We start from the raw sequence: 27,415 nt of genomic DNA, 5'->3' as shown, positions 1-27,415 counted from the left end.
CCCACTTTCGAGTGCTAAACTATTCAGTATTGACCTTTTTGGCCTCAAAGAGATACATGTATTACCATCAATGTTAGATTAGTCAGTGTTGGTCATGCATTTCTCGCTTCCTCCGTGTCCATGTCTTCATACCTACAGTGGATATCATGATCATCAAGACGTTTGTGGTTACCTCTTGTTTTGTCTCCCCTACTCCCATCACTCATTAGATCCCCTGTATTAATATAATCATTTAGTACGCTACTCACACATATCATATGCTTTGCATTGTAGCCACACTGCATTATGGTCTTTATTCCTGTCTGCCTGCTGATCCTGTGATGTATACGTGGTTTGCTTTGTTTGTTTATCTATTGGATTTGTTTGTTTGTTTGATTCCCACTGTACGCTTGCCAGACTAATGACTTAAGCCGCCCTTTAATCACATCTGCTCTGCCTCAGGTGTCTCCTTCAAAGATCTGAGATCCAAGAACAACACAACTAGTCAAACGCAAATATTAAAAGGATCTGGTGATTGTGAAAATCTAAGGAACACATGCGCCAAACCATCCATCTTTTTGGTGTGTTTTTGGCTACGGGTTGAGAACTTCGCGTTGGGTCCGAGGAGAGCGCCCAACTTTTGACCAAACGTAGCATCTACCTTGTTATTAACGGCAGAGCGAAGGTCAGAACAAAACAATCAATCAATCGTTCCACAGCGACTCTGTGCAACGCCATTAAGCTTCTCAGCACGTCGGCGGTTGGCGGCCACAGCATCAAAACTAATGCCCACATCAACACCTTATTAAAAAAAATAAGAACACAATCCAGAAGTTTTTTACACTTTTAAATTCCCTTGTATTTCCCAGGTGTCCATCTTGCGGTGGTGGACGCTTTGTGTACTGTTCCGTTTCCATTGTGTCTGCGTGTGCACACAAATTGAGGCTGTGTGGGTGGAATAGAAACGAGGCCCTGGCGGCAAGAGCACCTGATCGAATGATAAGTGAACGCTTTCGGAGATATGGCAATCATTAGTTAAATGGCTGCAGCTCCTCGTTTCCCTGCAACTTCGCCTACCTCCTTACTCTTACCTCCCAGCAAGGTTGTTAATGTGCTATCTTGCCAATGCACAAACCCAATTTACAATTTTCCCAAAGCCACCGACGAAATTAAAAAAAGACCCAGTCGGACGGCTCTCCGGGCGGGTGAATGGGCCCCTAAGAAATCGATTATCCTCAATTGGCATTTATTTTCAAAAATATCAACGCTCAACGCTGGCATGTAAAATTAACATTAACATTTTTTGTGTGTAAAGCAGCTATAAAACACAAATAAACAATAGAATCGCTGCGTCGACAGAAACAGGTTTGTATTGAAATCAGGGAAGTCACATGTAATAAAGTTCTCACAGCGAATCCACTGCAAAAACAGAGGGAAAAAAAAGACAGATTTGAACGCAAACCCTCCATCAGTCTCCATATGACTCCATATGACATTCAGTTGTTGGCGGGGACAATGAATCTCTTCTTCTTTTTTTTTTCTATCTGGAGCTTGCAGTCAAGTAGACTCCGTTGTCCCGATTCATTTTTTTTTTTTTTTTTGGTTCTAGCACATCATTTACTTTTTGTCGGATGGATGGGCGTCGTTTGAACTTTATCAGTCGTGCAGAAGGGGCGCTGACACTGAAAAGCATTAAAAGGTAGAACCACAAATCACAGTAGAAGGGGGTGGAAATGTTATTGCAAGCCATTTGTAAATAGAAGCGGCGGAAGCCTGGAGAGCTGCCCCAGGTCCATTAGCTCTTCCTCCCAACAACTAAAAACCATACAAATTGCATTATATCTTTCAGCGTGTGTACGTGGACAGTCACCCCTGCAGTGTGCTGCTTAAATGACAACCCTATCCAATTATGGCTGAAAAAAAGAAAACAAAAGGTGTACCCTGATGGATATTATTACAACACGCTCTAAAAATGTATCCCCTTATTAAGCGTCCGACACAATGCTCAGCTCTGCGTAATGTACCGGGATCTCATCCGACACTGTGAGGGTTTATCACAAATGTGATAATGGACACTCCGTTGTGTCTTGTTGTTTGACCAGATATTCCCACCTCCCCCTTTCCGTTGTTGCGTTTTATACGTTATAGTTTCAATTACGAGCGAAAACCTTCCCAAAAAAACCCATTGCAATGACGAAAAAATATACAAGGCTAAACACACGAAAAAAAAAAATTTTTGTTAAATATCTGACCCGGGTCTAATGCATGCGTCGCTCTTACCGTCTGCAACAAAATGCTCAGGTACATGGAGCGTGACCTTGACGGTGAGAGGGCACGACTCCTGCGTAGCGTAGACAATGGCAATGACACACGTGCTGATGGTAATCAACGTCAGGGTCACCTTATTCAGGGGACTGTGTGAGTGGCCTAGAGGGAGGAAGAAAAAAAAAAGAAGAAAGAAAAGGGCGAACAGTTTGACAGAAACCCTTTTTGATTTTAATCAGGCTCTTGAACACAAGATTGTATTCCAACCTCCCCCCCCCCCCCCCGTTAAAGACATGAAGCAAACCTCAAACTAGATCCTCTGATTTGGCTTGCCTTGTTGAAAATGCAGCCCAAAATTCAGTTTATTGTGTTCCTGAAATATGAATTGAACCCAGATTCGAGTCCGGCCTGGCAAAGAAAAGGACGACTTGGAATACCCGGGCTTCTGCCAAGATGCCCACCGTCACCTACCAGTGTGATGAAGGGTCTCATTGCCACTGACAGGGTTATGGATCGACCGTTTCCGGTTGCCCTTTGGCTCTGTCGGGGGGGCTGCCATTTCCAAGGCGGACGTAGGAAATAAAATTAGCCGCTATACCGGCGTCTCGTGATATTTATTATGGGAGAGAAGTAGGCGTGTTGACAGGAGGCTTACTGGAATGTGATCAGTGGATTTAGGCATCACTTAACAAACGTTCTTAAGAGGAGATTTCTACATGAAACCCACTTAAGCCGTGGAGATTCTGGCATGGAGATGGAGATGTATGGGCGTTTCCATTCATGTGTGTGTGTGTGTGTACGCAGGTCTGCTGTGTCCTTTACCTTTTCTAATATAGGATCACATGCACTCACAAGGTCATTTGCGTCATATGACACAAGCCCGACAACAATTCAGTGGGTTAAGATGAGGAAGACGTTTCTTTTCTACCACAAATTTAAGGAAAACATTCTAGACGCTTTAACATTTTACTACAATTTTTGCAATGTACAAATATGAAATGTATTCAGAATAAAAGGTCAATAAGTAAACCCTTGGAAGTTTGGAAGTGATGAAATGCAGCTCAAGGTCAAAGCCAGGGAGACCGAGCCAAGGATAATGAATCCCCACACGCTGGACGGCATGTCTGCCACAGTCACGACGTTGTGAAGGCAGCAGAACACCTGTCCGCGGCCAAAGTGGTAGAGCAGCTAATCCCTTGTGGGTAGTGTCACTGGGCTCTTGAAGGGCCCCCTCAATTACTATAAAAGCCCACTGAGTGGAGAGAAGCATGAAAGCTCACGGCGGCAAACACTTTATGGCCACAAAAAAAAGCATACATCCATCTATACATAGATATATAGATATGGACACTAAAGTGAATACAGGAACAACCTCTCTGCTTCATCCTCTGTTCACACAAACCCGCAGAGTTTGGATCACTAAGTGGAAAAGGAAGGTAAAATCATGCTTCCCCTCCAAGTAATGTGACTCAGCTTTGCTCATCAACTGAGCCTCCATTTCCATCTGCTCACATATATCCGCGTTGAGTGTCATTGAGCTGGTCCGCGGAACAGCACTTTAAACCCCACCGGGAATTTGCATGACTCCTTCCTACTTTCAGCCATGCTGACGACACCAAGATAGGTCGAGCCTCATTTCACTCCGCTGCGGGCTCATATTTTTTCCAGGGGGGGAGGGGGGGGGAAACACTGAATTCATTTGTTTTTCGAAATGCATTATTGGATAAGAGGCTTTCCCCCCCTGTGAGTTAACGTGTTTTACATGTGGCAAATGTATAATAACGGCTTACACCTGCTTCCGCGCTCACCTTTGCTGCGCCTTCGTCCTCTGTGCTGCTCTGTGTAAAACTTCATCTGGCCGTCGTCTTCAGGCTCGGACCCTGATTCCCCCTGAGGACCGAACACGCCTCCCGGGGCTGAGAGTAAGAAAACAAGGGAGGAAAAAAAAAAGAAAAAAAAAATTGAGAATAATAAATCAATCAAGCTCTAATGCTGTCGCATTGCAAAATGTACGGGATATTATTTTAATTTAAGTTCAGTTGAATTCTGTATAGTTAAGTAAATTAAATTCAAATGTTAACAATTTAGGCCACTTAATTCACTTTTCACCTGTGTGCAAACAAATCTTCTTACTTCATTGTTGAAAGTGTGCATGCGTTCATTTTTTAGGGAAATACAGCAAAGATTTCTGATTGCAGTGAATGATTTATTCATTTACCACATGATTTATTCAGATGAGGAATTTCCAGCACTTGAAGTATTTGAATTATTATAATATAATTGTAAAAGTTAACAGCGTAATCAAATTGTAGAGAACATATGAGTGTAGTGTGGTAATCCCTCTGCTGTCATACTGGATTATCATTACCGCATAACTGAAATTCAATGATAATGGACACATTGTAGCACATTGTATTGAACTCTTAACACATTTTGAGCGTAAGCTTTTTACAATCAAAATGTACGCTTGCTTATATCCTATTTGAAGGCCAATATGACATGTGCTGTTTATATGTTAACAGGTAGAGCATGGTTAGTGATTCTAACTGGACTAAATAATCATATGTGGTGCTGAATTAAAAAAAATATATATACATCATGGTTGTCGCCACCAAAATGTTGTTATATCCAACATTTATTGAGAAAGTTCCACCGCTCCACACTTCCTGACCCCCTTTGTCAGATCTGTTGGCTGCCATATTTGTCCATCGTTATCAAGTCTCCGGGGCTCAATTTGGTTGTCAAATTGGGTCACATCCCCAGAGTGTGTGTGTATGCCTGTTTTTCAAAGTGAGAGTTAAGAGGCTTTGTTTGTACTGGGTTACCACTTCGAACATCAAAAAAACATATCAGAATGCACCAGGGCTGCCAATAAGTGATAACTGCCAGGGATTTGCAGAGTGTAAAGGCGTGATGGATAACTAAGTGATCTAAAACAGTCCAACGACGTGATTCTGTCAAGTATGTTAATTAATGTAAATCCAGCAGCACATTTTTCCTCATTAATACAAGAAATTGATTTAACCATGAATAAAGCCACACCGTAAAGACACGACGTTATGCCAATACTGTCAATCTGATTTCCTGATGGTTGTACACAGTTTGCTTTTATAATCCCCGGGATCACCCAGATTACACTTCATAATCCCAGAGCAGAAAGAGGATAACGGACTGAAAGAAAATCAATGCCTTTCTGTTGACTGTGGCTCTGATGAAGACATAACTGTGTTTGACAGCACATAGAAAGGAGGATGCGTGCATGACATAAAAGTACAATAGGGTACAAGAGGCAAAAGCTTCACACCACAGGGGGTAATTATGGGTCAGAGGAGGATATCTAATTTCTGTCTATTGGTAGTTGTTCACTTAATGGTACATGGATGATAATTAAAAGAATGCACTGCATTTATAGTTAAATAATAATTTAAAGGATTGTACTCATATATGTTGTTTTTTTTCTCCACATGCCTTCACAGTGAACGCAGGATAAAAAACAGCCAAGTGTTGATTAATTCAACAGAGGGCCACATTTAAAACCACAAAACATCTTTTTACAAACCCTCTAACCAGTAAACCCGTCTACTTTTCCCATTCGGATCAATTATTCTTCCAAAACATATGAATCTTTGCGACACTTCTGCATGAAAAAGTCTCCCTCACACTTTCACACCCCCCACTATTTGTCTGTGAGGTTCACAAGTGTTTTAATTGGCTTGAGTGAAGAAGCATGTGTTATACTCAGCATATGACTCAATTAATGACACCAGGATTACACTACACAATGTGCCACAGTTTGTAAATGTGTGACTTTGCTGTTAAACTATGTGCCCATTGAATTAAATTCCTCAACACTCTGTTCTTTTTTTGTTAACCCTACCGGCATGCTATATATATAAAATCTTGTTTTTTGGGTTGTTTTCTTGAATGTAACGTAGAAATGTTCCTTTTGTGGTCAAGTGCTCAGTCCTCGCCAACAAAAGCTTATCGCTACATACTTTCAAAGATCTTATTCCGTCTCATATTGGAAAGGAAAGGACACTCAACTAATGGTTAAGAATATCCAAATATAAAAATATAAAACTTCAGATCGAATTAACTTCAGAACATGGCAAGGAATTCTTTGGTTGTATTAAAGAACAGCTGCTTCATTCTGAAATAGTTGTAACTGTTTTTAATTCTTTTAAGAGTCTATATAATAATAAATTATAAGGTGGTTATTTTCAAGGATAGTGCATTGCAGTTAAAATCTCCTCTTACTCACTTTCTAGGTATTATGTCAGCTCATGAAAATTCGCCTACTCCCTAAAAGACTGTGGACCTGATAAAACTGTATATTACGTCGGTGAAAAACGTGCTCGCAGAAAGATGGTGGCTATTCTTTTGGTCGGGTGCGCTTATACAGGCCCGAGAGTGGGAGTGGGCTTTTGAGTGCAGGAGGCTGGCGGTATTTGGAGAGCCGAGCCGAGGCAATGTGCTGTAAAATTGCCTCGGAATATATGCCACGTGTTCGTACACGCCCGAGAGGTTGTGGATGAAGACGGGGGGAAAAAAGTCGAGTCACATAAATGTGTTAAAAAGGGAGCATCGTGAAGCCTAAAAACATTCAATAATTACTGTGCTTATATATTTTAAACATCACATGAAAAAGGTTTGAATTATTGAAAAACATTAGTCTGTATCACACTGTAACTGTCATGGTACATGAATTCACTGGCAGATAGTATTTCAATGCGTTTAGAGTTCCATAGCTGGAGCATGGGTTCCCTTTAATAACATCCCTTTAAGTCTTAAAGTATATATATATATTTTTCCGTTGTAGTTTTGGTGAACGTAAAGGAAGAAGTCAGGTGACAGTACACCGAGTGACAACGTCTGCTGTAGTTATAGAACGTATAAAAAGAGGACTGGATATAGAATTTGAGGCGGGACCCGGTTGCTTAGTGACGAATGGAGCCAAAAAGTTTAAACTTATCTGGATCTTATAGCAATTTTTATCACTATTGTGGCCCATTGCGGAAGCTTGCGTTTACTTTAAATGCGCTTCCCAACTGTTGGTCTCTGCGTTGGGCTCACTCATATGAATGACATTTCATAATGCCAAGGTAAATAACTGTGGATTGGCTATTTGTGAATACTTAATCTCTGGATCAGATTAACATACACAAAAGTGTGCAAATTACCCGTCCAATAAAATTCCACTATCAAGAAGCATGAGATTAGAGGCTGATTTACTAAAGCATGAGCCTTGTAGCTGGTTTTTGGGAGAGTGATCCTATTGTAATGGTGAAATAGGATGAATTATTACATTTCAGTAAGTCTGCAATTTCAAAGCATAGCCTTTGTGCAGTCTGAATATTTGGAATAAAACCTTCTGAGAGGTCAATAAAAAAAATTGAATGACGGGCAAACTGTGTACAAAATAAAGAACCGGTCGCCCTAATGAACATCACAATGTGTTTTTCCTGTTTAATAACTACTAAACAACAACAACTCGGTAGGCTGGGATTGACTCCAGCCCCCCCCGAAGGCCTGTGTGAAGGATAAGCAGCTTTGAAGACGACAACAACAACTCAGTGTAGCCTCTTTGTTCAGTATTATAAAGGTGGACCTTTTATAATAGTGAACAAAGAGGCTATTGCCGTCTCTCTTTCTGTCTGCACTGAAATTGTCCGTTTGTTTTCCGAAACACGTTTTGTGAAGTAATGAGCAATTCCCAAGCACATCTTTTGAGATTTGTTCACTTTTTGTCTGCCGTACAGATTTGAAAAAAAACAAGCCGGCCAGATAAACGCAGAATAATAAAACGTCAACAACACATGTATATTTTATATATTTCTGCCCTGTGCGTGATTCAATGTTTCAGTGATCACACAAATACACAGAATGTGTGTGTGTGTGTGTGTGTGTGTGTGATTTAGATGAATTGAATAACCAAGCGAGGGCATTGGTTTGACAAACAACGCACGCAAGGATACATCTCAAGGAGCAAGTCTTTAGAAATATAACCCTGGAACTTTTCTATTTCACTCCTTTTATTCCCTTTTGAAAATACACGTTGAGTCCTTTTTCTGTTGTGTGGTTTCTGATTTTCTCTCTCCCTCAGACGTGGTACCTCCCCAAACCAAGTCCCACGAAACCATCAAGTCCCAAAACACACTGAGGCTAAACCCCAGTCAGCACTACAATCCCAATTACTGGGGCGTGCCAATCTCACTTTCACACCTTCTCTCAAGCTCCCGAAGTCCATTAAATCATTTGAGGGCGCTCCCGGTCTTTTTCAAGCTGCGTTGCCTCCATCTGTTTTGCCCTTCATCGCACTAGTTCCAATAGTGCATTTAACCAACACAATTTCTTTTACTTACATTTAAATATCAAAGTGCTGTAATTACTTCTCACAAACTTTCAATCAACACTTTGAAAGCATGCAATACTATCTTGGAAATTGACGTTATTCCCTTGATTCTCCACACAGTCAGCATTTGATAAGGCAAAGACACCTGCTGTCATCATTAACATTCCTCCTCCAGGGTGACTACACCGTGTTTCTCAGACTACACAGCACCTCATATCAGAGTGCTGTGCTGGGTACAAATAACAGATGATGGCATGTTGTTTTGCGACAGACATTAAGATAAACTATAAAAAAAGAGCTTAGAAATGTGTCAACAAATCAGAATTCATCAGATATATGTGTTTATTATTATACACACGCACACACACACACACAAACATACGTTTTTATTGATTATAGACCCTTAAAGCTAGAGGGAAGAGCAGAAAAAGAAGACAACGTCTATTAACAAAAGCATTGCAGGCAACAGGAGAATGAAATGTCACAACGACTGAAGCGGGAATGATGTGGTTTGGTGTTTAAAGGAGAAAGTGAAATGAGGTTACAGAGTTCACACGAGAGGAAATGAGTAGGATTAAGGGCATTCAGCAAGATGGTAGAACTTTAATGTTACTGTTATTCAGCAAAACAATAGTAAAACCTCATAGACCTCGTCTACTCCTCAAGCGCGTAGAGTATAATGGCAATAAACTCATTTTAATACAAACAGACATGTGGCAGTCCTGCATTATAATGTTACAATAATTTCAACATATGTGAAATGAATAATGCACATGTTAAAGAAGGCGTTGCTGAGACATTGCACATGTAGAGGTTGCCAAAAAAGTAAAGAGGAATACAGAGTTATTATTTTCCAGAAAAATCCATAAAAATACAAGCAAGAAGCGTAACAAACAAGCATGCAGTGACTATGTGTATGTAGTGGGTTAATTGCAGTATGCACACTGTGCCTGTCTGATTGACAACTCTCCACGAGGGCCAAAGTCTTAGGTAGTGCAAAGAAGGTTGAAATAAATGTATGTATGCATACTGCAATAAATTATAAATGCAGGTTAGTTACAGAAAAGCACCTTTTGAGTCAGGAAGCATAGCAGGGTTCTTTTTTTAAACACTTAATATGGGCAGATATTTGTCGCTGCATGTGCTTAAACTTTTATTTGAAAGTCAGCCGTGTACTCTTTTTAAGTAATTATGGATATAAAGTACACCACATGAATAAGTGGCCTTTTTAGTGCTTTTGGCTGAGGTGACAGACTTGGAGACCGGAGCAATCCCACCGTCCATATAAAATTTCTAAAGTGTAGCTTTTCAATTATAAAACCCATATAATTATAAAAACAGGCAAATTGAGTAGAAATTGGCGAGAAGGCGAGACAGTTGTGAATGGAAACATCGTTAGCAGGTCAGTTTGTGTCCATGTGGGGGAAAAAAAAAAGCAGAATTAAAAGGAAATAGCATGTCTGATTTTGAATGAGCGTGTATGAATGCCGACGCTTAGCTTGTGCATGCGGATCCGCTTGTGTTCATAAATACTATATGAGCCGGTACTTTCATTTACTGCATGCATGTGTGTGCGTGTGACCCGGGGCAACGGCCTCCGTGGCTTTGTGACTAAGCGGGACAAACTGTCTTCACTTTTAGCTGCTACAATTACAGCTAAATGTCAGCTGGTGTGTGTATAACTGTGAAGTGCATCCGCTTTAGTGTAAATATGCCGATGATACATGGGCGCCTGAGCACATATGCCTGTGACAGTGTGTTTGTGTGTAGACGACACCGGTGCCCACATCGCATCAAGAAGAGCTGCATAGAGCAAAACCAAACTGGCAATATGCATCCATAAGAAGGTACCTACACTTGTGATTTATATTGCACAAGACAGCATTATAAAAGGCTGCAAAAGTCAAACTGAGAACTGAGAAGTGTCAGAAGTACTGACAATGTTTTTAAATGGAACACTTGCCACTTCTGTGCGCAACATAAGGATGAAAGACATGTGTCTTTATTCTGGTCAAGCTAGGACAAACACAGGCAGAAGCTGCAGGGGTCCGGATCAGGGAGGAAGGATTGATGGAAGGAGTCAGAGTGATAGAAGGACATCTGTTAAGGGAGAACCTGCGTTCTTACTTTCCTCCGTCTGTCCCAGTCTGTGCACATTGAGGAAGGGACACCGAATGCTGGAACATGCCACAGATTTGTCAAAAAGGTCTGGCTTTAGTCTTGAACTATAATTGAATTTGTCATGTCTCACTCTTCCACTCCACTGTTTGCAATACATTTTACATTGTTGTTGCCCTAGGGTATTTCTAAAAGCATGCAGAAAGACACACACACAATCTTATAATAAATCTAGCATGCTGAAATTATTACAGAGGGCAGCACAATCTAAGCCTTGCCGACACATTTTACAACCTGAATTTATGGGTTGCAACCTCCTATATGGGAGAGAAAGGACTTGAGAAGGTGGGAGGCTTAACAACGCACCACTTGGCTCTATTACTAAAGTGGACTATATTCTTTTTTTTATTGCATCTCTCGTACATCCGGAGCCCACCTGCCAAATTGGAGCCAATAAGTAAATCTGAGAAATTTCCCATCTGGAGGTTGCGGAAAAGATGTGACTGTGGCTGTTAAGGGTCATTTCAGATGCAGTGACCTTTGGCACCTGGCTGCACGTTGTCTTTTCGCCTTGTTATCATGCAGGTTATGCTGTGGAAAGGGCTTGCAGGGTGGCATAGGATGGCATAGGATGGCAGCTGTCACCCACAAGTGGGGCTGCCTGGCCAATGTAGCCATTAGTAATGAAAACATTTTCCAGTGTGACAGTTTTTTTCATGATAAGTTGACAGTGATGAGTTAAAGTGTCTGCCTTTTTATCTCTTTGACTTGTTGGACGTGTTTGATCACAGACTTCAGTCACCGAGGCGCAATTTGGAACCAGGCAAAGCATTGAAGAAAACATATGCACAGTTGCACTGAATTATTATGTTAATGTCCCTTTGGTTATTTTGCTCAAAATAGTTTAGATGGTGGGAAAGATACTGGATTTGGCTTTTGGAGAAGCTCGTAATGTTTGGCTAAAAAGGTCAGCGTACTATACAGATAATTCATGCTTTGGCCGTAAAATAAAACCATAAAAGCAATTTTAAACCTCTGCTGATGTTATTTAACTCCCTTCTCAACTGGAGGAGCAGCAAGTAAAAATAAGCACACCATTTAGAATGTTCTACCTCTTTATGTGTGTGTGTGTGTGTGTGTGTGATTTTTGAATTTATGTTCAATGGGTTTGCCCAAATGAAAGCAGCATTATCAACCCAAACACTAAATAAGCAAATTAACACCAGTCCCTTTCGCAAGCGGTCAACCTGTCACTGATTTGATGGAAGTGTTTGTGTTAATACGTCTAATGCATTTTTTGTGTGATTTGTCTTTTCTGGCTAAGCCCCTAAAATCTACATAAACTTTGTCTTTACTACATCATCAGTCACAGTGGAAGTGTCTTTGAAAAGTACAATGTCAATAGGTAGGATAAAGAAGACATTAGTTTCTCCCGGATCACCTGCCTCTTCAAATATTAAGGCCACACATCCAGGCAACACCTCCCTGATGAGTGTAGGCCTTCACTAAGCAATAGTAACATAAGATACTCAAGGATGGACTGCAAAAATGGCCTCTATATGAACTGCATTGAATATATGAGGCGCACTTACCCCGGGAAAACAGTTCTATATTTCCTTTTAAACTTACTTACAGTTGCAAATTAGTGGAATAAAGACAAGAAAATGACAGCAGTGTGTGAATAAATATATATATATATATGTGTGGGAATAAAAATATATCCTGTTTCTGCTTAATCCAGGCGAAGACCAACTATGTAATGATGACCTTTAAGCAATGAGCAGCAAAGGATCGCTTCACCAGCGGCTCCCGAAGCTCGACTCAACATAATAAGACAGGAGAGCAATTGGTGTGCAGACTGCCGGCTCGGCCTCCTTCTCCACGTGTTAACACTAGCTGCACTTTCGTCTTCTGTCACAGTCTCTCAGAGCAAACTATTTCATATTTTTCCTCATCATTACCTGAGAAAAATGGCCACATTTCTCCAGTCAACTCCGACCGTTTCTCTGAGAAAATGGCTCAAGTACGGTCGGGCATCCTCTCCTATTGGGGGCTCTCTTTTTCCGTTAAGGAAACTGCTGGGCACATCCGCACACTTCTCCTAACGGCCCGGAGTTTGACTCAAGTGTGAACACTCTGGAAAGCAGCAGCTCCTCCTCTTGACAGCAAATGGGCAAAAACCCCAGGGGAAAAAAAATAGGGAGTTGAGCCGTGGATTCACTGGCTGTCACAGTGTGGGTCCGTCTGCGGCTGAGTCCCGCCCACCCAGAGTTCTGTCACGGGTTGGTTTCATTTCCTGTTTTATTTTGTAGCTTCCTCCCGTGTCCCTGGGTTAACTTCACTTCCTGCCCTGGTGTGTCTTTCTCTGTGATTGTCCCTGATTGTTTCCTCCTGTGCACCAAAAGCCTGCACCTACCCAGTGTATTTAAGCCCTGTGTGTCTCTTCGAGGGGTTTTTGTCGACGTCTGTGTGTAGCAGAGTGTGTTCTGGGTCGTCTTGGTTCCTGTTTTTGCCCCTATGCCTTTTTGATATTCTCTTTGCATGAAGTTGTTTTTGTTTTTGGAACATTGATGAAGGGATTAGTACAATTTTAAAATAGTGTCGCTTTTTATGTATGATTGAGCGTGTTAATGCAAGTGAACATCCGACCTCGTGGCGATCAGCATCTTCTCGGACACAAACCAAACAATATTTTGCTAGTGAGGGATTTACAATCTGGTCGACAATTGATTCATCGACGGCTTTTCAATTTGTTTGGTCTCCTCCGAGTTTCCTACACGCCAAACACGTACAAAACCCGAGGCACACACTGCCCCGACTTGGCAGCAGATGAGCTACGGCCTGTTTTAGAGAAGCCCGGGGGCTTCGTCCCCACAGCCTTAATCACTGGGTTTTGTCTACAGTGAAGATTGAAGACCACTGAAAGTGGAGCTGAGCACAGAATGAATTCCAGCACCATCGAACACACACACACGCGCACGCACACACACACACACACACGTACGGCGGCACAAAATACTTTCATGTGCTACTTCAAAGCGTCAATTAAACAGGAGAAAAACTAGATAATAACCATAAGGTCAAAGTATTCGTTGTGACAGTCTTGCCAGCACATGGAAATACATTAGCACCACTGCTGGGAATGGCATGCAAATAAGGGGATATGTTTTGACAAGTTTTGACAAAACCAAAATGTGCTGTGACTTCAAAGTGTTTTGGGAAAGGTGGCTTCACTGGAATAATGATGGTTACATTATGTAACAATAGTTTTTCAAATCACAGAATATCTGTATTCATGTTTGAGGGTGGCGCAGTTCTTTTATGGCAAAAAAAATACACAACATCACTTGGCTGTGGTCCGTACCGTTAACCCAATTCATGTATCCACAGAAAATGCAATCAATTAAAAAATGAAAACCTATTCTTTGGATACGAGCTTACACAGTTCTAACATTATATTCTTAAAATTTCAAAATGCTTTCACACAGCACATGAGATCTAGCTGTCCCTACGCACATTGCTTTTAGTATAGCCTCCACTGTTGCAACGAATCCCTCTAAACAAAATTGAAAAACCTTTTTGCAGCAATTCTTCACTTCCCTTTTGCTGACTCGAACACTTTGATAGCACAATGCCACAACTCCTCTCAGGCAAGAATGAGATTATTGATTGGGCATGTTGGTAAAAACAGAGTGGCAACACAAATCATTTCATATGTCGAAATATCCAGATGAAATCCGGATTTCCCCATTGATAAATTTAAACCTTTTGAAGTAGAGGCTGCACTATAGGACTATAACATGCTAAAAAATATACACATATGGACCTACTTATTCCCATTGTTAGGGGGTGAAAGAAGACCTTCAGGTTTGGAGAACAAGCCGTGTTGACACCTTTTTAAACATTTGGGTGGAAAGCATCCTGTGTGGCTAGAATGCATCCCACCGCCAAAGATGATTTGAGTAATTAAATTGCAATTTGCTTCTCAACTCTTCTCGGTGTAAAGTGGGCAACTCACAGCTGGTCAGCTTTCAAGGGATGCAATGTGAGATTGCAGGCGGCCAGGTACAAATTAAACTCGTAATGACTTTTGCAGAATTGCTATCAGTGTGCAAAATATGTATCAGATAAACTGTGCAGGTTTCGTAGCAATTTTGAATCTGGCAATCTCCATGATCATGCTTTGTGAAATATCCTCCAAATTAGATACAGATAGTCTGCCAAGATGGGAAAATTGGAAAGGGAAGTTAGCGACTGCTAGGCCACCTGTGCGTGAGCCAACATTTCCAGAGGGGTAAGGGATGGCGCTTCAAAAAAACCAGGGCTGTACCAAGCTGACAAGGAAGTACGGGATGTTGCCACAAAGCACAATTTGAGGGGTTGAGCAGGAACCATGCTGCTGTAGATTAGTGTAAGTAAATATTCACCTTAGTTTGCCCTTTGATGTCAATGTGAATGAAGTCAGCTAGTGTTCTTTGGTCCGTGAACTATCAATATCCTTGACAACAAGGTGTGACGTTTTCCTGTTATTTTTATCCTGCTCCCAATCCAATGTAGATCTGGGGTGGATCTTCAATCTGGACTTGGCTATTAGGCCATGCTCACTCCCCCCCATGCATCATGTCTCATGGAACAATAGTGCATTTGCTGGAAAATGACTCGGTGTGCTGGTGGATGTAGACACCCCACGTATCATGTCCTTACAAAAACCTACTGCTATTGCTCTCGGTAAGACGTCTCGGACAATTGCTCTCCTCTTGTGCAGACAACGCCGGTATACTCAATAGGGAGGGTAAAATATCCCTTTCTCCTTTGAAATAGGGCCCACAGTCCTCCAGCTAAGAGGGATCTCTTAGCATTAAAATGCTTTCTTTAACCCACGTTTAAGTACATCATGACTGGGAGGCGTGTCTCTGCCTTTATTCAAAAGGTGAGCAAACCAAACTATTTTTTCCCAGGACGTCAGAGTGGAAATCCGCAGCGTCCTTCACAGAGTTGCGAAGAGCTTGACCTGCATGCATTTCATTTTAGACGGATCATCTGCTCAGAAGGCTGACACAGGACACCTTTATGATGAGTGCAGAGTTAAATCCTCAACAGCAACAAGAGCAGGCAAAACGGAAGTGTTCTAAATTACCAAAAGTATAAATTCTCTCCACCACTGGGTATGTGACGGAAAAGAGTAATAATCCCCCACATAAGTAAGCTTGGATCAGATGCAAATTTGCTCATCTTGCAGCTACTGCATGTGACAGTGATCAAGGGGATACTAAATTATTCGGGCAAGAGTCGGGAATCTCGTCACGGTAAATTACTGATTTTCTGTGTAAATGTCTCACTGGTCGTAAAGATTTTACCAGTGACACAGGCCACATGCCCATTTAAAATGATTGTGAATGTTGCTGGTAACGAGGAGGATTTGTTTGTTGAGTGGCTGGTGTGTCAGCCATTGCACTCAGCTGTGCTCCAAATTGATATTTAATGAAACAGAAAGTCAACTTAAAAGTTAGGAAAATAAGTGATAAAACAATGAGTATTCTATTTTATATAAATCATATAATTATGGTGAATAAATTTGGCTGGTAATTTACCGTTTGTCATGAATGCACTAAGCAGATACTTATAAAAGGTTAGATGGAGGGATTTGGGAGCCATTGAGACAAATGCATATAAAAATTGTTCACTTTTTTGTATTTTTCATACACTACAAACTGCATCTGTTGTCTACATTAGTTTTGTTGTGTAAAACAATAACAAATGGGAAATGAAATGTTATGTCACAATTATTTGAAGGACTTTTGGTATGAACAGTAAACATGCAGGTCAAGCATAATGAAATATATATTGTCCATGAATGGGTATTGTCTGTCATACTAAAATCAATCTAATGAAACAACAATCTGAGACAACCTACAAAAGCGAATAATGGTTAATGGCTGATACGGTACTGGGTGGAAATTAATCTCTTAAGGTCTTATTTCATTACATTATACATTGGCCCATTTATCAAAAAGGCCAAATTTCCCTCACCAACACGCTACAATTAGTTCCACAGAAGCACCAAACATTGCTCAGTACGCCTAGTAAAGTGAAAGACGAATGTTCAAATGCTATAAATCATCTTTTTTGTCCTACCTCTGGTGTGGCTGGGGACCCTGCGGCGGCCCGTGGATGAGCTGTGAATGACATGCTGGTAGTGAGACATGTTTGTCGGCGTGTTGGGAACACGGAAACTGTCCTGGAACCTCTGCATCAAATCCTCTACTGACTCCGTGTTTGGGTCAATGGCTGCGAGAAAAAAAAAAAGGAAAGGCAGACATGTCATACGGCTTTACAGTGACCAAAACACAAGGTGTAGAAAAACACAGATGTTAAGATATTAGAGTATGTTATGCATAATGAATGCTAACCCATCTACTGTATATATATATATACACACAAAAAAAAGATATATTATTTTGAATCAATACAACTTTCTTCTGGCCTTTTCTTGATTGCGTCGATGCAATATTGCCTCCACACTGCCCTTGATGGCTCAGTGTGGATGAATGACTGCAACACAACTTGCTGTGCAGGGTGGGACAGAACATTGGCCGACTTGTGACCTTCCTTGAATATCTTCTGGATAATTAATGTATGCCATCAAAGATATTAGTCATAAGCAGATGATATAAAGTCTGACACGCAAAAACAACTCCAATCTTTCTGAAAAGTTGCCGTGTTGATTGAATTTAAGTGAGAAAGTTCATCTTTACCCAGTGAGGAATAGCATGCGCCAAAAGTGTAGGGAAAGAACACTGTGACTAAAAAAAACACACAATAAATCAATAAAGTATGAAAACAGCTCTGTCCCCAAACTTAGTATAAGTTTACCCATCTCCAAAGGACGGGGACATTTATCACCCCAACCACAAGAACCCCCCACCTATCATCAACATCTCTTGATCTGTCGGTCTTGCTCTGAGCTGTACTTTTCCTATGAATAATGGTGATATGTTGCTCGCAGTGGATGCTCATCGTGCATCTCAATGAACGTGCAGGGACCAGAGGGGAGGGGAGACCAAGAGGACAAGGACGAGGGTGAAAGTGAAGAGGTATCAACGTTGTTTTCAAATAATACAAACGGGAAGCTTACAATTAGCGAGGGCCGTGCACCGCGCTCGAAAACATACAAATTATCCTTGTAATTATACATAGTTGTTGGGATTAATTTACGGTTAGCTCGGGCCTGTAATGGTGATGACAAACGGGGAATTACTGCGACGGCTGCTGGCTCTCGCCCTCTGGTTAACCATTTTTTTTTTGTCGTTGCATCAATTAGGATTTACAAAAGATTTCAAAGTTGTTTCGGATCTTGAATACACATAATACGTGTGGCCCTGGCTTTAAAAAATAAACCACGCAGCTTTATGTTTTAGCTCCTGTTTGGGTGGTGGTTAGTTCAGTCATACATTTAACCTTGAATAAAAAGCCTCTGTTCACAGGTCTTTTATCAAAACTTAAAACCTTAAAAAATAAAACCTGATTGAATAGGGAGTCAGAGTCAAGACCAAATGGCTGGATATTTACTTTCTGGAGATATTTTCATTATTTCAACGTGTTACTTTGTTGAATCCCTGTGTTACCAATATTCAAGGTGCCCTGGACACAGATTTGACTTAGAAAACAGATAAACTTTTTAATGGGAGTTCAAGCACAGGGAAGCAAGTTGAATCAATGGTTTATTGAGCAAAACGAGCATCAACTCTGTGAAAATCACCGCAATCAATAGTTTACCAAAAGCAGCAGTAGGTTAGGTCTATAATTGCTACAAGTGGGTTTTGAAAGCGTGATCAAACACATTTGTTCATAGTTGTTTTGCATTGTACGGTCCAGCGGTCCAAAGGCCTTCCCTTCAACTCCAGTGTCCGTAGACAGGGCTTAAACCGTGAATGGAAAGCGATTCGACAGCTGCAGTACCGCGCAATGATTAAGGGAGCTCCATTTCCCAGTGGAAGGTGACGGTAGTTCCTATTTAGATACGCGCAGCTGCCTTACAGACAACAAGAGTCAAAGCAGATGCCACTTAAGCTTTGACCTGCCACGACCAGGGAGACGGCGTGACGGCGCGTTTGAGGTTAACTGCTTGCATACATATTTCATGGATGAAAGTCTCTTTATCTCTCTTGCTTTGTTCAATTCTGAGGCAAGAGAGGAGACTGGGTCAAGGAGAAGTGCCCAAAGCCACAGTCCCTTTGAAAATAATGCAATTTGTCTCTTAAAGGTTGTCCTGACCGTTTTGCTGAAGTTTATCCCGTGTATTTATAATAGTCCTCCAGGTTGACACACACATCCAGCTAAACTGTCAACGAAGTTAGAATACAAAAATATAACTGCAGAGTAATCCTGTAAAGCTGACACATGTTCGTTGGGCACAATTCAAATATGGTCCAATGATTTCATTTAATTACCAACAGGATGGGGATTTATGATCAGGAATCCAACACCATAGTTGGTGCAATGTTGTAAAACATTTATTAGTAAACTAAATAACTAAAGGTCTATGTATTTTTGCTGTAATTCCCTATTTCTCATATCTGTCCAAAGCAGCCACTGCTACTGGGCTATTTTATTCTGACATTTGTTTTTACCCAGACCCAAGTCCGAACTGGCTTCTCAATTTGACTTCAATGTCAGCTCAGGCTGTGGTGGCTTTATTTTTTTTTCCTTTTCATCCCCCTTATCTGCGGTTGCTTGCTCCCTTATCGTGTGTTTACAGTCTCTCATAAGCAGTGGATGTCAACAGCATGCCGCCTCAGTCGACTTATTCCTCGCCGTCTGACAATGCCCAGCGCGTTGAGATAACCTCACTCTACCCGTTTTTTTTTTGTTTGACCCCCAGATTGGCTCGTTAATGCAGGGGTTTCCAAAAAGCGTGAATATATGAATGTGTTTGTCTCTTTGTGTATGCAAATGGCCGTGGGTTACATTGCATTCAAAGCACAGCTGTGGCCAGCTGTTCACATAAAGTAAACTCCAAATCCTGTTTTCATTGTTTCATGGACTTTATTAGTACAGTAAAACAAATATTGAAAAATGTTGCTAGAATACTTAGTGAGGACAATTATATTGTATATTTAAGTCCCATTGAATGTAAAGACCAGCTGACTGGTTTAGCAAAACTATTCGAAACCATCTGATTTGCTATAAATACTTATTGACACTACTACTGCTATTATTACAGTTACAGCTACAACTTCTACAGATACAATAACAGCAATACAATTAGAAGTGATTGATCTTAATGAGAATTATACAATACCAGAGTAGGTAGCAATGCATCTATGTAGCTACACATGTCTTCCTTTGGAAGATTCACGAGTAAAGCTCCAGTTATCCTGTATCTGATGCCTGTAATTTCGCAAGAAAATGATATTCAGCACCAGCAAAGGCAACAGTTGTTCCGTCAGCACAAAAACACACTGAATGACTTTCTTTTCCAAAAAAAAAGCTAAATGGACAAGACCCGGCTGTCTCCGACCGAATCGCTGATACAGCCAATGGGAATTACTGTCGGTCAGAAAACTGAAACCGTTGAAGATGACTCGCCGACCACAAATAGTGCTTGACCCTTACCTCAAGCTCCAGAGGATATTTCCTCTCTGCCGAAAGTCAGCGAGTCACAGGGCCAATCTTCAATAGAGCCCGATGCCACCGAGGCAGGTGGTGATGAAGCTTGCAATTGCAGCGTGGAAGATGAATCAGTGTTCTCCACGCACACGCGTGGGTTAGTAGTAGGCAGGTTAAAAAAGGAAAATGGAATCTTTGTGATTACACATTTTCTCAAATAATAAGCCATTGTAAGAAAAGTATTGCCCTGCTTCGGAAAAGTACCTTTTTAAAAATGTACAATTTAACACAGCTGCGCCTACCCAAATCCATTTGAAAAAAATAAATTAAATTAAACATTTGCAAAGCAAGGCTGTGATACCACTTATGCCCGTGCTTCAAATTTAATGCCGGTTCTTGGCATGTTTTAACAATTGCGAGTCAGTTGTGGGCTCTTTCCATTCAAAGCCTGTCTGCGCGGCAGCCCAACAGTATGCACAATCACACGAGCAGATGAAGCCACGGCGCAAATGGTGGGCAATTTTCTGAAGGCTTTTGGACCCTGCAAACCCCTGCTGTTTTAATTTTGAGTAAATCTGTTGGAGGAAAAATAAAAATATACCAAAGATATTAAATCTCTCTGTGATAGATTACATCTGGCACCGTTTCAAAAGGAGCAGTCCACTCCAACTCTTTAGGGGAAGTTTTGCCAGCACTCCTTGTGGAAGTGTGACGGGCATAGGGGGGGAGAGACTAAGAGGTGTTAGACAAATACAAAGAAGACAAAAAGGTCAGCGTTGGAGTAGCCGAGGCGTCCAGCGATGAATGGAGAAAGGAGGAGAATGGGCGAGGGAAGTGTGAGAGGGGTAGAATCTGGATGCGCGTTGCTGATGAAACGAAGAGGAGACAGCCAGGAGAAAAACCACCATAATCAACATTCATACATATCATTTTCTATCATGCGGGCATGAGATTTAAAACCACACACAGGCGGATACTGTACCACAATGATAAGAAAGCATCAATCCCCACAACGCTTTGGCGGAGTTACAGACGTGAAGGAAGATGGCTCCACCAGAATGGGAGGAATCTGTTCTTTCCAAATATCAAAAAAGGGACAAAGGCACGGGGGTTTGTTTTTTATACGCCTATCGCCAAGGCACTACAAAATGGACTTATATTGACAGATGAAAACAGTTAAAGACATCTGGAGGACCGCGAAGAACAGAAGACGCAGACAGAAACTCCCCCCGCTCTGCGAGATTTGAACATTTACCGTCTCAAACCTGGTGGTTCCCAGCCACTATAAAAGCATGCAATGTCCTATATTTAGTCTGACGCATCTTCCAGCCTTCGCCTCTACTTTTATATTTAAGGCATCTGCCGTTCGCAGAGAAGTGAGAATAAATTGCTATCTATAACGCGGCTCTTGCCATGGGCCAAAATAAAATATGGATGTGTTTCCTCACGCTGCGCCGGCTGAGCATTGCAGGCCCGAGCTCTGACCTCCGTCTGCTCCAGACGGCTGAAGCGCCTGGCAAACAATCACAGCTACACCCGGGTCACTAGGTTTAACGACGAGATCCTCATTTAAGCGACGTCCGACAACGAAGTGATGAAGCAATGTAAGTAACAAAGAAGAGGAGCCTAATTTGGCAGAAAACGACTGCAAACGCCTGCATTGAAGTCCGCGGACAACGTTGTGTGCAAGACGACGTCAAGGCAGATTAGTGATTTGTACTTTTTAAGACCGACTTTCATAAAAGAAAAATAAGGAGTTAAATGCATTTTTAACTGGTCGGGACAATGTGACAACAATGAATGCAACATCCTGCATTGCATAAACAATAGATACATCTACAGGGTTTAAGAACGAAGGGCTACAGGAACAAAGCCAGAGAAAATCCGTTCTCCTTCCAGGGTGACATCCTTTGACAATAGATCGACCATCACTGGGAAGTCGTTGTCGACCATCAGATCCTATCGTACGAAAGGTGTGTGAACCATGGCATGAGAAGGTATGATGGTGAGCTGCAGGAGGGGGCTTTGATGCGAGTGTGAAACTAAGAAAATGTGGTTCTGGTCAGTATTTTTGTTCTGTACAATACCAGACCGAAAATGCCACGAATAGCTGCAGCAAATTGCTTAGCTGTTACCGTACTCAAAGAGTAGGCCTCAACATAACATGTGGCATATAGCAATTTGAGTCAAAACACTACGTCTGCCAGTGGATTGTGACCTTCCTCTGCCTTTTTTTTCCATCCATTTCTCTGTAAGTGTAGTTGTGTGGAGCACTCGGAACACCTTAGAAAATGTGACTGGATAGGTCGGTGGAGAAGAGGGAGGGGTCCGTGACAGAGAGCCTTCCTCGGCACCACCTTCCTCTTTGCAGGGGGCTGTCTGTGAGGGTGATTACCAAAAAACATCTTCCTTAATAGCATCGCGGATGCTGTCAGAGAGCCTTTTCCTTTTATATGAAATTGTTAGTAGTAGTTATTTAGCATCTATGGGATGGTCATTTCTTTTTACTGATCCCTTTGACGGATCCTGCAGTGTCAACTCTAATAAATATGTTTCCGCTAAAACTTTTGAAGGGTTCAAAAGAGAACAATACATTTTGCTACGGTTGTGACCGGGGACATTTCCGGCAAAGTAGCTGCAGAAATGAAGCAGCAAAGACATTATGCAAATCTAATTACGTTACTCTGCTAATTTATCACACATCGAGATGATTCATTTCACCCAGGAACAATTCAGTCAAATTAACACACTGCCAGGAACCATATTTTTCAGACAATTGTGTGTTGACCAAAGGCAGGCTGGGGAGAACAGCTGCGGTTTGGATCCTACCTCGAAAAAACCCAGAAAATGGGCCCCTTTGCATTTTAACAAACAGTATATTCAACCTGTATATGTTCAGAGTCTTGTTTGTGTAAATTAAATTGTATTGTTTGCCTTACATTTCTCATGTTTAGACAGAATTACCATAATAGATACTTTAATTTCCTTAGTCTGTTTTTGTATTATTTCAGAATCCCTGCAAAAAGTGTAGAAAAGTGACGTCATTGAAGTGTTTGGGTGACCTACCGGTCGTTACATGTAAGTGAGCAGCCGACTATATTTCAAAACACCCTCATAAAGAATGCTCACCAGTAGCCAACCAGCCCACGTCACATGGGCTTGGCCAATTTCTTACTGCATGCAGCGATTACTTAGTCTCTCATTGAGTAAGTCAACCTGGACATGTTCACGTTCCCTCTTTATTTCATTCTAGTCTTTTCCGTTGCACGTTATCTCGTCATCTGCATAGTGAGTGCTTGCTCTTGGTGACGGGCACGAGCCACTACAGATGGCCGAGCCCATGATTAATGGAATCCGACACCACCTTTTCTGGGCCAGAATTTTCTGAAAAAATGCTCAGAAATATCACATTTGTTTGATTTACTAAGCAAGTTGATCTTAGGAAAACATTCAAACGTACATCCAACGTGCTAGATGTCCATCATGCAGAGTTGCTTGAGCACACTCATACATATGTTTCTTTAAATCATCTTATTCGTCTTACTAAATTGCCCTCATTGACAACGCACAACTTAAATGGTCTCCGCGGATGAGGCAAAAGGAAGAATGGGATTGTGTTTGTAATTAACTCCCTTCTGTTTATCACGGGGGGAGGACGACGTGCTTGATTCAGTGTTAATCAAAACATTACCTTGAGCCAGCTTTAGTGCGCCAAGCTGGCAGCCATTGCTCATCGATGATGTCACATTAGCGACGTGAAGCTTGACACTGGATTATTACTCTGCTGTTCTGAGTTCAATTAGTGCCCGGTAAACACTCGATAAGCTTGGTAATGACAGTGGTCTAGAGGATTTTTTATCTACTTCATAATTCATTCATTTTTCATCAATTCACTTCATCATTAGTTTATGCGTAAGCATTCTTGCTGTAGTAAGGAGAAGAAATCCCCTTGTGGGATCAATCAAGTAACTATCTATCCATCCATCTATTTGTCTATCTTTCTATCCATCTATATATAAATATAACAAAGTCTGGACACTTTCAAATTGAATTGAATGAGAAAATGTATCCAAACTTTTGGCTGGTACTGTGTATCTATAGCCCTAAATACCTATCTTGATTATGAGTAGTAATCTCAAGTCACATGACTTGACCAAAGCATGCTATATGATATTAGATATTATGCGTGTGGTTCTGAACCCACCGGGATCTACAAGAACCAATCAGCACATGCTTTATAATCATCTATTCATGTGCATTTGTTTCATCAGAGGGTAATGCAAGCTCTAGTACTATTAAATACTGTTAAAAAGTGAGAAACACCAGTGAAAGCAGGAGAGGAAACGCATCAGTGTGAGTCACAGATGCATTTGGCGCCTTGCTTTAGAATGCGTGTTAGGCCGAGTTGATGAGAGTCATTCTTGTCCCTGTATCTAATGAAAAGCTCGTTATTAATGTGAGAACCACTCCAAGCAGCATTGTGTTGGTTGAGCAGTGGTATGAAGTGCCAGTTCAATCACTTTCAAGTAGCGTTCTATAAAATGTTGTATTTGGCATCGCTTTCAAAACACAATTTTGCAAGAATCAAAATTGCGGCTGTTTTCTGCGCGGTACCACGCACCTTTGAACATTACACAGCATCAGTCCACAGACTTGTTTTGGATCAAATGCACGGTCTAGAACAGGGCTATTCAATTGGCGGCCCGCGGGCCACATGCGGCCCGAAAGCAACCTCAGAGTGGCCCAGCCCGTAGTTCCGCAATAGACAGTATAAAAGAGAAAATAGGGTCCCGCCAGCGATATTTTTTCCCCCACTATGGCCACGCCAAGACCCGCCCTTCAATAGCATTCACACACTACTGTTGGCCAGGTGTCCGTGTAGAGTAGCGATCGTTATCCTCAGTATGTTTGGATCAACGTACACATGTGAGTCAAGTTTTTCACACATGAACTCGCTAAAAAGCAACTCTCGTGGCTCCCTGACTGACCGTACCGTCCATCAATGCCTCCGGATTGCATTGACAACAGTCACTGCTCTCGTTCAAAACAAAAAATGTCACCTCTCCCACTAAGTCAGCAGGATAAATGTAGCCTACCTACATCAATATAATGTGGCATGTGTAATCACACATGTTGGTGATTTAAAATATGTTCCCTCAATGTGCAGTAGTACACCTTGTGTAGTTAGTTATAGTTGTGAATACTGCGCACTTTTTATTTTTATGCACTTTGAGATGTTCCTGCATGGGTCAAATATGAGCAAGATGTTTATTTTATTTCAAAAGGAAACTTAATGATATTGTGAATTGCCTATTGTGCACTTTTTTGTTTTATGTACTTAGTATTTAGGTCAGATATGTAGCTTAGGTAGGCCTAGGCAGGAGGTGCCTAGGTCAGTTTCTTTTCTTTTGTAAGTGGAAAAAGTAGGAGCTACCTCAGATTCTGTTCAGTTAGCTCTTTTGTTTTCTATGCACCTTTTGCTGTGCAAACTGACCAAATTCAAAAGAGAAACGCTGAAATGACTGGCCCAACTAACCTTTCTCGATTTGAAAATCTGGCCCAACTGAATTTGTAATTGAATAGCCCTGGTCTAGAAGAAAAGATTATAAAAACACGAAATTAGCTATTAATACCTCATGTATATATACAGTATATATATATATATATATATACATATATAATGATGTGCGCTTCGACAGTTGACAGTGGAACTACAATACAGTTTCTGTCCTCTTGTTGAGCACTGAGCCCTGGGGCCGTTTAACCCGACATAGCAGCATTAGTTGTATATCTCCATCTGCCATTAGATCTGGCTCCCCGCCGCTGTGATGTGGTCGGAGACTCCCGGGAGAAGACACACTGTTCCATTTCTTACATTTGTGTCGAAATCGTTTTTTTTTCAGTAAAGTGAAAATATGCTGCAGTTATGAACTTCGTCCAATTCTATCCATCAAATGATGAAGCTCGACTCGGGAGTGCTGGAGACTCAAGCGCATACAGGCCAAAATGTATAGAAGTGTATTAAGGCTCCACTTTGTGAATTTTGTCACTCTGAGATACATAAGAAATACAAATTAGATACAAAAAAATACTCAAGTAAAGGACAAGTGCCTTCAAATTGTACTTAGGTGCAATACTTGAGTTGCCTGATTGTACTTGAATTCAACCACTGCTGGAGCAGAAACTTGTTTTACTAGAGCCTCAAGTTTTTTAATAGCTCCCTCTTTCACATGAAGGGAACCAGATGCATTTCAAAAAAAGGTCAACATTTTCTGAAGGGTCAAATCGCATCGATTCCCCCCCTGTGGGGTTCCAAAGGCCACCAACCACAGCCTCACGTAATCTAATTGCTGACATTGCTTAAGTGACTCCAAGCAAATGCTACGTGTAATTTGCATTCATCTAACAAAAAAAAAAAAAAAGGCTTGCACCAGACGTACACTTTCCACGACGCCCACATGCATTCCCAAGGCGTCAGGGATTGTCGAATAACGAAAGCGAGAGGCCCTCATTTGTCGGGTTGTCTGTTTCACGAAAGCCGATGCCGTGGACAACGCTGTCAGGCGTAGCCATAATAATCCCCCCCCCCTCCCCCCCCTCGGGGATCATACAATTGAGTTGAGTTGAAAGAGGTTATCTGTCAGCAAGGAAGGGCAGATAAAGGATGACTGGTATTGGGGGACTTTTTCGGGATGCAGAGCGGCATGGAACGGGTTGGACGTGAGTTAATCACCCCTGTGTTAAAATGTCACCGCTGAGAAGAGGCATCGAAAAATCTTTCGGGGAAATTAACTATTTGATAAATATGTTTTATCAACATCATGTGGTTTGTCACATAACACGTATACAGAAGGTGTCCTGGTGTAATGTAATGGACTCACATCACATAAAGTATGACCCTGGAATTGTATGTTCCGCATAGTGTCCTTCTTGACTAAATATTATGTTATAAAAATAATAAATGTACATTTAGTCTGAGTGCCTACAAACCATCTGTCTCCTTTATGTTCCCTAATAAGAGTAATAATAGCAGCATTTCCATGATAAGCCCATGATACCGACTCGCCTCGAGTTCTCTAACCTCTGCCTTTC

General features: G+C 41.4%; 1 protein-coding gene across 1 annotated transcript in view; it reads right to left on the bottom strand.

Annotated features, from left to right (window-relative positions):
• Window positions 1-27,415, bottom strand: part of LOC119227020 (astrotactin-2-like) — a 170,199-nt gene that overhangs the window by 89,922 nt on the left and 52,862 nt on the right. The window contains exons 4-6 of the mRNA XM_037485466.2: window positions 16,850-17,002; window positions 4,053-4,160; window positions 2,260-2,406 (exon numbers count right to left, since the gene is read on the bottom strand). Of these exons, the coding sequence (XP_037341363.2) occupies window positions 2,260-2,406; window positions 4,053-4,160; window positions 16,850-17,002 (408 nt within the window). The remainder of the gene's footprint in view (window positions 1-2,259; window positions 2,407-4,052; window positions 4,161-16,849; window positions 17,003-27,415) is intronic.

Source organism: Pungitius pungitius, chromosome 18 (genome assembly GCF_949316345.1).
Source record: "Pungitius pungitius chromosome 18, fPunPun2.1, whole genome shotgun sequence".
NCBI classification, from domain to species: Eukaryota; Metazoa; Chordata; class Actinopteri; order Perciformes; family Gasterosteidae; genus Pungitius; species Pungitius pungitius.
The sequence above is the reverse complement of the archived record's forward strand: the minus strand, read 5'-3'. Positions and strand labels throughout refer to the sequence as shown.